Source organism: Danaus plexippus, chromosome 17 (assembly GCF_018135715.1).
Source record: "Danaus plexippus chromosome 17, MEX_DaPlex, whole genome shotgun sequence".
NCBI lineage: Eukaryota > Metazoa > Arthropoda > Insecta > Lepidoptera > Nymphalidae > Danaus > Danaus plexippus.
This window is the reverse complement of record NC_083548.1, coordinates 2,520,346-2,533,993: the sequence shown is the minus strand read 5'-3', so window position 1 is coordinate 2,533,993 and position 13,648 is coordinate 2,520,346. Positions and strand designations below refer to the sequence as shown.

General features: G+C 32.6%; 2 protein-coding genes across 3 annotated transcripts; one reads left to right on the top strand and one right to left on the bottom strand.

The window, feature by feature from the left end:
• Nucleotides 1-624: 624 nt before the first annotated feature.
• LOC116771526 (uncharacterized) lies at nt 625-2,304 on the top strand. The gene is made up of 3 exons (XM_032663401.2): nt 625-835; nt 917-1,060; nt 1,631-2,304. The coding sequence occupies exons 1-3, from the start codon at nt 735-737 to the stop codon at nt 2,235-2,237; spliced, it is 852 nt and encodes a 283-aa protein (XP_032519292.2). The 5' UTR covers nt 625-734; the 3' UTR covers nt 2,238-2,304.
• Nucleotides 2,305-2,747: 443 nt separating this feature from the next.
• Nucleotides 2,748-13,142, bottom strand: LOC116771179 (endoribonuclease ZC3H12A). 2 transcript variants are annotated; one of them, XM_032662950.2, is made up of 4 exons: nt 12,752-13,142; nt 5,768-5,938; nt 5,230-5,474; nt 2,748-5,062 (listed from the first exon to the last, which is right to left on the bottom strand). In XM_032662950.2, the coding sequence occupies exons 1-4, from the start codon at nt 12,974-12,976 to the stop codon at nt 3,949-3,951; spliced, it is 1,755 nt and encodes a 584-aa protein (XP_032518841.1). In that variant the 5' UTR covers nt 12,977-13,142; the 3' UTR covers nt 2,748-3,948. The 2 variants fall into 2 exon arrangements, with proteins under 2 accessions (XP_032518841.1, XP_032518842.1); XM_032662951.2 differs by lacking the exon at nt 12,752-13,142 and adding an exon at nt 11,486-11,643.
• Nucleotides 13,143-13,648: the final 506 nt, after the last annotated feature.

The window sequence follows — 13,648 nt, the reverse complement described above, 5'->3', positions numbered from 1 at the left end:
TATTGACAATTGGAAATGCAGAAAGCGTCATTATATTAATTTTGCGAATACTAAGCTTTATTTATTATTTTATATATACATAATCCCGGGAGACGACATGAAAATGTCTTATGAGCGATTTATCATTACCTATCGTTTTCATTGTTCAAAATCCATTCCAATCTAGTTCATTGTCAAAATTAAAAACGGGATTTGAATAACCAATATTACATAATTTTCAAAAAAGCGTTGATAAATTTACACTGTAATTAAGATAAATCGTTCGACAGTTTAAGGTAGAGCTACACTTAGTCGATAAGGATCAAAAGAAAACGGGATAAATGAGGAGTTTATTATTTGTTTGTCTAATTTGTATAAGCAAACCGCAAGCACTAGCAAAAGCACTAGCTAGCTTTTATTAACAGCAAGACAGTGCAAACTGTCTGTCTATACACAATATTTGTTATATTAATCCCACTATACACTATTTCATGTGTGACTTTTTTCTCTTTAAATAACTTATTTTTCCAATTAATATATTTTTATATTATTGAATTACAATTTTTATCAATGTCGTTCCTTTTTCCCCTTCACTTACTAATTTAGAATCTCTTTTGCTATAACAGAAATGAGTCCGCTTCTGTCATTATTCTCTGTCAGTTGTCATGTGCAAATCCGAATATTTTAGGTTATTAGAGCTAAAATCAAAATAAACATAGTGTGAATGGGGTTATAGCATAAATAAATAAATAACCATGGAAGCACAGAAATTAAAACAAAATAAAATGATAGGTCGAAAAGGTAAAATAAAAAAAACTATAAAGAATGTTCTATGCCGACCTGACCCTGTAAAGTGGTAAATATAAATGTTTTTTTTTTTAAATAAATATATATCATAACAAACCAATGAAATAACAAATAAAAATATGTTTTATAGGCCTTTAATAAACGATGTCGAAAGAAATTCCCTAAAATCAGTTCTGGAGTTGTATAAAGTTCATGTTCCACAGTATAAAAAACCACACTGGAGTGAAATTAAGTTGATACCCAAAAGCGATCGGCCAAAACCTTCGCCAATTAAGTGAGTTAAATTATATTAGTTACTTTTTTTTTCTCTTTTAGTAGAGATGAAATGGATATTCAATACCCAGCTCAGTTTTCTCTGTGGTATCAGGTTGAATTCCAGACACTAAAATTAAAAAAAATACTTAACTAAACCCCTATAAATTAACAAAGATGTTAACATTTAACAAAGAAGTCAACAAAGATGTTCTATTAATTTGTAGTTGATTTCACAATTGGCAATTGTAATGAAAGAATGCCAATTTTTTTACATTTGGTGGTAAGAGTGGTTTTACTTGGCTTCATTTATCACTCAAGCTTCCAACGACAACCTTGACAAATGTGGTTGTAGGTTTAAATTATCTGAAAATACAAGTGTTGTGACTGTGATCAGTTCTAGATGTATTTCATGAAACATCAACCTCATTGGTGATTGGTTTTTGAGCAAATATTTGGTTTCCAGTCAAAGAACTATCCTTTTGTCCATCCATTTCAACCTTTTTATAATGTGTGTTAAAAATTTAATTATACAATATTTTTATACAAATTATTACAATGTGCTGTTAGTAATATCAAATTTTCTTTCCAGGAGAGTAAAAGGATTATTTTTTGGTATATCAGAATGTAAAAATGCCATTACAGATGGTCAATGTTGTTCAGTACTTATAGAAGCAAATGTGAACCCTAGGACCATAGTTCAACCAATTATTGAAAAATGTTATTCCTTAAATATACCCATACTATGTGTAGAAAATTTAAGACAATTGAGTAAAATATATTTTGGCATAAAAACCAGCTGTTTATGTGTCACGAATGATTGTTCAACAGATTTGGGTATTGAAATAAAAGAAATATTTAAAAATTACAAACTGAATACACACATTAAGTTTGATAAGACTATAGATGACACTGAAAAGAATGATAGAGCCGCCCAAACTAATGGTGACAAGAAAATTACTGAACCTAATATTGCGGAACCCTACTTGTTTCGTACTGACAAGAAAACTAGAGTGTTCAATCCGTCTGGAGGTCAGGAGAAAAAAGATACAAATAAATTCAGTGGCCAGCAATACATTAAAGTGTCCGATGAAAAAATGGAGGTGGATGTAGCAAATGAAACGGAAAGAAAGGCTTACATGAGAATGATATTAAAAAGGATATCTAATAATCCAAACAGGGTTAGAAGTAAGCAATGATTTGACGTACCTTTATATGTTTTATACAATTTATAATGTAAGCAAAAATACATGACTACAAATACAAGCAACATATTTTTTTTATACCTCCAAAAATGGTTGTTTTGGCTTATTAAACATAATGTTATATTAATAATTATTTATTAGTAATATATTAAAGACCACATCATAACTCTTCTTGGATACAATTCAATTATTATTTTTTTTTAAATCATAAAATTATAGTATTAATGTTATGAAGAGAAAATTAAATATGTAATATTCAAATCACGTTGTGAATATAAAATGCGTATTTTCAGCAAGATTTCTTTGGCTGTAGCTACGTGATGTTGATAGGAAAATAAACTCCGAAATGATTGTTCGTTAGTTAACAGTTGCCATATAAGTATGGTAAAAATATGAAAAATCATAAGTATATCATTTTATGAGACAAGCTATCAAATCTATTTAGCAGTTAAAATTAAATAGTAAATACACTTGTTCACTGAACAGGTGTGAAATGAAACATACTTCTTATATTGAGATTTATTATTTTTCTCTTAACTTAATTATATATGTCTATATACTATAATATAACAGCACTCAATAAATATAATCTTAAATTGTTAGTAATATAACTAGGACCTAGTCTAGATTAAGATATGAGTACTGAAATCAAACTTCACCAAGTACAAACCGAATGTGTATCGGTGAAATTTGTGTACATTAATGATTTGGTATACTCCATACAAAACATTTAATTTTATATAAAGTATGACCAAACTAGCTGATAAATTTTATCTTACATTTGATGCATTGCATTTAGTTTTGTTTTTATATTATTTTAAACAGTTCAATTTAATAAAATCAAACAACATGTATATTGTTTACATAACTTAAACATTATAACATATGTATGTGTTCTTGAAGAGCACCTCCTTCAATTCCACACATAATGTGTGATCGTCATAACCTTGTGTCAGCTAACAGTTTGTAAATGCTGAGTGAATCGCTCATTTAAATTACAACTTACACACTAAATAAACTATCAGATATTCAACTTTTAATTGGTACATAGTACCAAATATATTCATCACAAGAATTATTTTTTTTTTTAATTCGATATACATTACATATGTATACAGTTATATTAATTAACTAATTATATGTTAAATGTGCAGCATAATAATGTATGTGGTGTCTGAAGCTTTTCCTACATATATTTATAATTGTTTTGTCAAAGTAGATCCAGGTAAAAAAAGAAATCTTTAATTTTCTCCTTTGTCTCACTAAGAGCAAATGTTGAAATCAATGTCTGATTATGTTTTAGTGTAAAAAAAATTGTTATTTGCACATTTCACAGATAATAAACTTATTTCATAGCGACATATGCTTCTCAGAAGTATGTGTCTATATATGAGTTTTCATCAAGTCCGTTTGATTTGTCCCAGTAATGGACATTCTAAAACAAAACGAATCAACAAATATAAAAGATGACGTATACATTATCATAGTCTACGAATATATCGCATTTTTTTAATTTGTTTCAATCGTATGCCTTTCCATCTAATTATTAAAAAGACAATGACCGTATGATTAAGCTTTACGTATCTTTTATTACACGAATATAATACTCGATTTCCAAAAGAAATTGAGTTCAATTCTATAATAAACAGCTTCTAAGTATGTATATGCGAATGTATTGATATTTACAATCTACCCTCACATCTTGTCAGTGGGTAGGCCGTGGTGGCAGCGACTCGCTCGGACGGTATCTGTCTAAAATGATAGCGCACATCTTCTTTGCGTCAGTTTCATCTGGATATGAGGCCATCGCTTCCGCGACTTGAGCTTCAGGGAACACACCGGCCAAATGGAAATGCATTCTACGTCGAGCCTCCCAGTTCTGCAAGGCGCCCTCGGAGGCACACGGCGAGAGGGAAATGTTGTTGTAAGTATGTAGGGCCGCGGCCGCGCCCACTGGGGCAGACGATACTCTAACCGCTGTAGCGTGGAGTCGCGGGTCACACGTTGGGTTGAGTGTCAGCTGTCTGGCGAGTTTGCGGTGCGGGTTATGCTCTGCCTGCGAGGGTCCTGGTATTTGGGCTCTGTCGAAATTCGATATCAGCGAAGCGTCAGCCAATCGCGGCGTGGCAGAATGGGCTCTGGCCAGAGGTCTTTTACTGTCCGCGGGTCGACCTCCCGGTGGAAGACTGAGAGTATGTAAATCTTTCGCCTTCCTAGCGGCACGTTCGGATAACTTCTCGGCTACGGATTTGTGAGGCCGTCCGGCTCGTTCGGGATGATGGAATTTGCATTTATTCCCGTACGTGCATTTCCTTCCGTAAGGACAAGCAGGTGGTGGGCCGTACGGACCGTATGAACGAACGTCGTTACGGGACGGTGGTGCTCGAAGGAAGGTGTCCAAAGTAGGTCCTGATCGTCCGAGAGGATCGTCCGGTGGCATGAATCTGTCGTTGACGAAGGAGAACATGAGCAAGCGTTCTTCCACAACTTTTCTGAATTCAGGGCTCTCCGCCGCTAGATCTCTGTAGTTGTCGTTTGAGACGACTATACCGTCCGTCTCTGCCGCTAATCGCAGGATGTATCTGTCGTCGTAACAGATGAGACGTTTCCCTCCCAAGAGTCTACTGGGCGTGTACACCAGCACTCGGTTCCGTTCCAATCTATCGAGAGCGTCTCTATCGGCGACCGGATTGTCCGGTCTGGAAGCTTCTTTCCTCCATTTCGGCACAAACACTGTTATATCCTTGTGACCCCTTGCTCTGAACCAGTCTACGCAGATCTCGATGCCGCGGCACGAGAACACTTCCTTGTTGCCATGGCTGTGAAACGAGTTGATGAGGAATATTATTTATAACGAATATTTTTGCATAAATTAATAATAAGAATATAAAATATTTTCGGTCACATAAATCGACTATTATCATTAAACGTTGGATGCGAAGTTTTCTTATGTAGTCTTATGTATATATAATTTACTACAGCATACCTCATGGCAACATTGCTTCCATCAATAACGATGTGTCTAAGAGGTCTGTCGGGGAGGTCGTCCGTGGGTGGTGGAGGCGAGGCTGTCGGAGGTGGGGGGGAGGAGGTCCCCGGAGGCCTCTTAGCAGCCAGCTTGATGAGCTCCGCCAACAGCTCGTTCCGAGGCGGATCTGAACCGAGCCGCTGCAACGCGGTACGAGCCAACCGCTCCGAGTAGCCCAGTTTCACGGCAAACTCGATTTTCGCCTGTACGAAATTTGTTGTGTAACATACTTTGCAACAAAATGACCACGATAAATGTATAACTTTAACAACTAACATGCACTCATTGGATGTAATCTCTGATCGTACGATTCACTGCCATAAATTATATAATCTGTAGTAATAAGAAGCATGACATAATCGATAATTTACAACAATTTAAAGAATTTACTGTCGGTATTAAGATAGGATACGTATCATACCTATTCATTCCTTAAGCAAATCTTTACAACTTCCTGTATTGAATACAGCTCGCTGCCTAATGAGGTATTGTTTACCTGATTGGGTTGTGGTTGCGCAAGCGTGACGTACTCCGCAAACTCAGCCGCCAGCGTGTCTGAAGGTGTGCGAGAGGCGGTCCGATGACTGGCATCATCATCACACTCGGAGTCATAGCTCGAATCTTCACCACGTTCGCCTGTCCAGCCCAATGATGACTCCACATATTTCTAACAACGAGAAACATAATATTTAACACTCCTATACAAAATTATTTCATAGATTTCACGATACGTAAATTTTTATAGGTCCAAATATCCTCGTACAAAAGCAAATATAACAACTGACTCGTTAAGATGTACAACAAATACATATTCAAATAATCAAAGTGTTGGTTGCTTCAATCGGCGCCACCGCAGGTCATGAGGGCGTCGAGGCGGATCTACGGATGATCATTGACCTTTAGTGTGCGCAAATCCTCAATATACCGGTTATAATTAATTATAACGACGGTAACAAAACATACATACATTGAACCGAATATTAAATATAATATCCCACTGATATCTATATATTTGGTTTAGTTTTCCGATACTTGAAAACCAGTTATGTTTAAACTGAAATGAAACGTTTGCCTCATGATTGCATGGCAACATCCGCGTTGAGTCGCGCTCACTTCGAACCAGGACACGAGATCTAATTTCTGATTGTAGATTTCGTACTTTTGCTAGATTTGGTATTATTGCAACGAATAACTTTTCCTCTATATAGTGTTAAGTTACGAGTTAATTTCAATAAATATTCGAGATATTAGGTAGGCAGACCGGTGCAATTCATACTAAACAAATTGCACCTAATGTTGCTTGCATATAAATTAAGCTTAGAAATTATAATACTTAGATATTAATTGACATTTCAGTATATTTTAATTATTTCCTAACTTTATATTATACAAAACGTGTTAGTTTTATAACGCCAAAGACATAATATATATATATAATTAAAAGATATTTATTTTTCGCCGTCGTTTAGTTTCAACGTCTTATTATATATAAATATGAAAAATTATTCTTAAGTATGTATTTGAAACATAAAATATTATAAAACCCACATCAAAACGGACCCAGAACACAACGACTAGCGCGAACCGGATGCGACTTTCTAAAAAATATAGCGCGCGATATCACTACTACTTAAGAAACCGATAGTTTATCGGTTTAACAATAGATAACTTACCGGTTATTTGTAAATTAGACATAGCTGATTTGAAATTGGAAAAACATTTGTAAGAAAATTATATTATCAATGAAAATTGCTGTTCCCTTTAATCTGTTGATATTTAAAGAAGCGGTACCAGTTCTGATAATATTACCAGTGATAATTGTTGAACGTCAAAATTATCAAAATAATAAGATATAAATATTTTCAATTAATAAAAATTAACGTGTTTTTATCATATCATATAATCTTTAAAAATATCCAAAAACTACAGAAGCTTTGCAAACATATATACACAAAACAAATTAAATATATAGATAAAAAGAACTGTGTCCAATAAATCTTTTTCCAACAAGGAAACGAAAATAGCAATGGCAAAAAACCCATTCACCCTAGCGTACGACAATTGACAAAGGCAGATTTGCCATATAGACAATGACAGCTGACATTTCCCGCGTTCTAATGGAGGTAAAATTAAAATAGAATAAAAAAACCACCGGATTCTCCCGTTCTAACAGCTTTACGTTCGCCGATTTGTTTATATATTTTTTTTATCCTGTTCGAAACTCGTACGTCATAAACGGGAGCAGTTCACAATAAACGAGATCTCGAAAATAACAAGGTCGGTTGTATAATAGATTAAAATTTACCGTTACAGTGAAACGCTTACGATACACATTGTTATAAAATGCAATGTGCATTATTGAACACAACAGATCGTGTAATCATTACAATGGCTCTTAAAGATTACCAGTTGGATAATAATTATTGAAGACCTTGACGAGAACTAAAAAAATATAGAGCAAACAACCAAAAGCCTTGATTTCTTCGCGACCCAGTTTTTATTCGCGAGGCCGTAACACGTTTAGGCTACATGGCGTAACACCGTGTGTAAACAAAGAGACGACACATTATTTACGGACAAACAAAGACGTAACAAACTTAACTATGTCTAAGTTAGTAATGTTATTTATAGCTGTCATATATATATGAAAATTAATTCGTATACTTAAAAACTATAACTTCAGAAATTAATATGAAAGCAAAGAATTGGACTTAGTAGAGGGCGAGAAAAAAAACACAAATTTTAAATGAAATAAATTTCATAGAAGAAACAATATAAAAATCTTTTTATAGTACAGGATTTAGAAAGGTTCGTTGCTCAATGCCTATGCTTCAGATAGGAAGCAATTGATCACCGTAATTAAAAAAAAATTAGAAGCATCACGATACTAAGAAATTCATAAAAGTCACATGGCAAAAACACGTCTATTTCGCATTAATAATGCGCAGTTAAAACAAGTTATAAACGATGGGTTATCATAAAATCTATATCCTGGATGCAGACTTTCAAACACGATTCAGCAGAAGATTTAATTGCATTAATTAGTTAACCGAAAAACTTAAAGATCACAAAACAGAAACCCTAAAGTAATTAATCCCGTTAATGGCATAAATGTATTGTGAGCAAGAAGTTTTATTATAAAATCTTGAATGGAACTCTTTTGAATATTCTTTTATACGTCGCGTAGAAACGCAGAATAAAAAAAAAATCACATCCGGCTTAGCAGGCGTAGTTGCGGGAAGACACTAATTTATAATATGTTATCATGTAATTCATTATAGGTTATTATGTCCCATTGACACAGATGTTTACAAGCGTAGGTAACCAAATATAACAGAGGTTATCACTCATACGTCACTATTGACGGAGATCTATCATGTACTATATTTGTCTATTGTAGATAAATATTAGTCTTTTTATATGTATTGTAATTTATAATATAATACCCATCCTGCAGCCTCGCCCGCGGACCCGGATGTCATAGTTAAATCAGAACGTATGTACCATAATATTCAGAAACGTTATTCGTAATATTGTTCGAGTAGTTTTTAAGTGAAAAATAACAAATTAACTTATTCTTGTCAAGGTAGGTGTGTCGTTTCCTTACGTAATTGTTTTTGTTTGCAGCCACACTTAAGACTATTTTATTAATATCACACAAATAGAATATTAAGTAGAAAAAACTATGCCAAAACAATATATCGATTTCAATACACATACAAGTACATAAATGTGTCACTAAGGAGTTATTGCAAGAAAGCTGGTTATATCTAAACAGAGAATGATCATGACTAACCATTTCCGAGGATCAACCCTTAATTTCATAAAGTAAAATTTTTAAGTACAAACAACCGATTAATCCGTTAAAAGATTACATATCGGATACAATTAGTTCCTTTTACTAGAGAAATTCTATCGCACGATTGACCGTAGAGATAACAGCGGCCAATGATGATGGAGTATTCGGGCTACGTCGGCTCGTGCGATGTTTCGTCACCGGCGAACAGGATGCTAGAACTCTGAACGGCACACTTACACACAATGCAACACGCACACAGACACGAAGCCGCAACGATCTTTTGTTTTGATATCATTATTCATTGAATTCCCATCGGGGCGACGTCAATTAGTTATATTGTGGACATTTAAAAATACAGTGTTGCCAACATCACACGTTTCGACTTAATATCAATGTCATTAATGATTTATGTTCCAACCGCAGGAATCTAAACAATTATTGAATATATTATTCCATAGCGTTTCTTGTATGGTATACAATGTATTAATCTGGATTATTAATATAATATATTTTGAAAAAAAAAAAAGCATTGTATAGCAACAACATATCTCGTAATAACATTGACAATCGAGACATTTAAAACATATTTTAATAATCGTCATATGTTAAAAGCGAAGCTGTCTGAGGGCCACCAGCTTATGAATTATGTATAGAAATGAAGGATGACGTCATTTCTATTGGGTGGCCTTCTCTGTCCATGCTAATACTGAAAATAAATACATACATGTATCGGTATTACAATTGTTATTACTTTCAAGACATGTTCCAAAGGATAATAACATGTTTCGTTACGTAACATTAAGAGCAATTATAAAAATACAGTTGTAATAGATTAAATTGGATATTCTTTAAAAAAAATATGCTCTAACTACCTCATTATCACTATTATATACAATTATTAAAATGTAATACATAAAGTATATCAATTCCATTAAGAATTAAAATTAATAAATTCAGTATTATGATCTCTCTTTATAAAATTTTAGAAATAGTAAAGAATAATTTATACAAATTTCTTTTCACAAAAAAGAACAATGATAAACTGTTACGGCACTTAAAATCACAAGTAAATATCTTCCCGGATATAAACATAAAGTAAGCTTCGTGAGAACCGCGCTCCTATTATAACCTTTAATATAATGTGCGGAATGATTTTAATAAATTGTTATTAACATATATATGAAATCAAAACTAGTTCAAAAATTGTGACAGCTAGAAATCTAGACATGATAAATTGAACTGTTAACCTTTTAAGCATTCAAAAGCTCGTTTACAGCTGGATAGTGAGTGAAATTGGCGTATTTAGGTTATTTAGGCACCTGTGCTTATCCGCTTTGCCAACTTTCTAGATTACAGAAACTTCAAGATTGTCACGATGTTCTATATCCTGTTGAAATATTAACCATCATTTTACAACTTAGTATATAAACGAGCAATATTTTATCACTGTTTCACATTGCCTCTTACATATATTTTAGCGGGAAAAAGTGACACTTTAATATGGATATACCATAGAGTAAAAACTATGTTAATCCGTTAGAATCATATCCGTGATCGGATATCGTGGATAACTTGTGAATACAAAATCACTGCCGTACGGTCAAGTGAAAGTCTGTTATAATCTAACTCTCGTAAGTCGTAAGCAACCACCAGCCGCGGATCTAGATAAGATTTACTTTTACTATTATAAATTTTAATTGTTTTATTCACCTCTGTTACTTCATGCAAAATAAACATATTGACATTTCGAGGTTATATTAAATGCGATTTCTTAACTTATTGAAATATTCAAGAAGGTTTCTATTATAATTTAATTAATTATTATTTCCTGAATAATAATTGAATGATCTAAAATTATCCTATTACATAGATAACTTGGACTTGTATTGTGGTAGTAAAATTAAATTAAATTAAATTAAGTGACCTAAATCATAATAATTATAATATTGTCTTAGGTTCTACTTAACTGAAACATTTAAGATAATTTTATTTTCACATAAAAACAACAGAATCTTGCAGAGACAATAAGTTTCATTGCTTTATATATTTATATTGTTTACCTTGCTTATAAAATCAAAATCTATTTTTAAACTATCCTCGTATATTTATTGTCATAATGACTTAGGACATAAATGTGAATTAAACTTGGACGATACACTTTTATACTGAATGACATCCATCTTGATATTCCTCACAGCACATTATGCATAAAACGTTTAAAGCTACACATTACGTTTAATCTATTCTTAAACAAAGTCGATGTTTTAATTAGCATACCTATATGACGTTAACGAACCGGCTTTACTTCCGTGAACGTTACATCGTTTACAATGCGTTACATCGTGATACTAGCGCTGGCGGATCCGTGACGCGAATATGCTTTTTTTTTTATTAATGGGATAAGCTCACGCTCACCTGGGAGTTGTCGATCGCGTACATAATAATGTTACAACGGCGCGCGTGTCATGACGTTGTTAGCGCGTCGTGTATCGTGGCAATACTAGCGGCTTGCGACTATCGTTGTCACACGAGCCCTGGTGAAGGGGAAGCGGGGCAGAGATCCGGGTTGCGCGCCCACTGCAGCGGGCGGCCCCCAAACAACGCACTGTTGACGGTTGACCTCTGTCACTCAAACGCAACTGTATGTGTCGGGTAGCGCATCTCACGATCACCGAATGTATTCAATAAATTATTTTAATTGTAGCCATAACAATAATTACTGATTTCTTTCAATGGTCAGTTCATTAGCCGAATGATACAAACAACTTTATAAAATTATCAATATAGTATTTGATTAAATATTGAACAAGTAAACCGCCTCCGAATATTAAGGAATTTTGTTGCAGTATTTTAATTTGTGAAAAATATTTAATTATGAATGATAATTAAATAAGGGAGTATTTTTTTTACTTAGAATTAACGATATTAGCGTCAAAATGAGAAATTACCTTAAAAGTGAATATGCAATGTATAGGACACTAAAGTAAATTTTATTTATTTAATTACTTAAATTTGTATTATAACATTATTTTTTCTATTAATATTATATTATACTTGAAATAAAATTGTTATGAGAGAGATTTATTATACACACAAAATAGTCTATTCTGTTTAATGTTAAAAAAACTTACACATATGTATTTTTTTATTACTGTTTCACATAGCATATATATATATATATATATATATATATAAGTTTTTATTTTATTTTATTATGATATGGTAAGTATAATTCAAAGCAAGAACACTTTGAAATTTTAACAAATTTATTGATACCGGTTTTGAATTAGTTTCGTTTCCAATGAAACTACTTTTTTTTATTATTAAGCTAACCTTAATGGATTTCAGGCTCAATGGAATTTCTTTAAAAAAAAAAGTTTATCTTAATCTATGTAACGTCTCCTACTAATCTTATTTAGCAAAATTAAAAAGGTATTTCTACCCGAATTTTGTTAATAAAATTTGCTAATCAGATTTGGTAAATAATAAATAAAAATAAAAATTCTCCTTTAGTAATAGACATATATGATCTGTGAAATGTATATTAAATATCTAAAAACTTGATACACTTAGGTTTTGAACAAAATTGTTAAAATTCATTTTGTGACCTTATTAAACAAAAATGTTTCTGATCTCTAAAATTTACAATTCTATTGAAAATATGTTTATTTTTAGACTTACCTGAATTCTGTCCACAAGTTCCCTTGGAATTAAATTGCTCTCAACTGGATTTAAATTAAAAGTTACTTTGAAATACACATATTCCGACTGCTCACTCGCGACATCGGATTTCTTTTCAGAAAGCGTAACATAGTAAAAAGTTTCCACCAAATGGAGATATTTACTATAAAATTCGGTTAAGCACGACCGAGGAACCGATATAGACAGGTCTGTTTCGTTTGACATTATATTGATATTCCCGCGTACTAAATTCTACACTACCGCAATTTCATTGCATAATTCATATCAAAACATTAAGCAACACAATTTTTATACAACACAGTTCACCGATTTCATTGAGATTAAAACATTTCTCCAACTTTTGACGTTTCACTGTCTCCACTTGACATATGACTGTCTAGTCGTAGTCGACGACCTGACGTTGACGTTTAGAAATTGTTCACTTGACAGGTACTTAAATAATTTGCACGTCATTTTGTTTCTATGCTTTATTTTTAATATTGAATAATTATAATTTTTAAAAGATTTTATTAATATGATAGCTTCAAAATTATAACACATTATAGATTTACTTGATGCAGATGAATTATATAAAAATATATCAACAAAACAAGTGAACGGATCTTCTTAAATTTTTTAACCCGTAATTATTACATTGCTAAAAACGTCGGACAGAATGAACTACGTTAAAATAATTTTAGAGTTGAAATAATATGTTTCAATACATACTTAAGAGAAATATTTGAACACGCCAGTTAATAAAGCGTACTAAGAAATGCAAGCCGTAGGTATTAAGGGCTATTGAATAAAACATGATGGACACGATCTTGAATTTTAATAATCTGTAAAAATTACATGTTCACAAGCACAATTTCAAACTTTTCTAATATAATATAA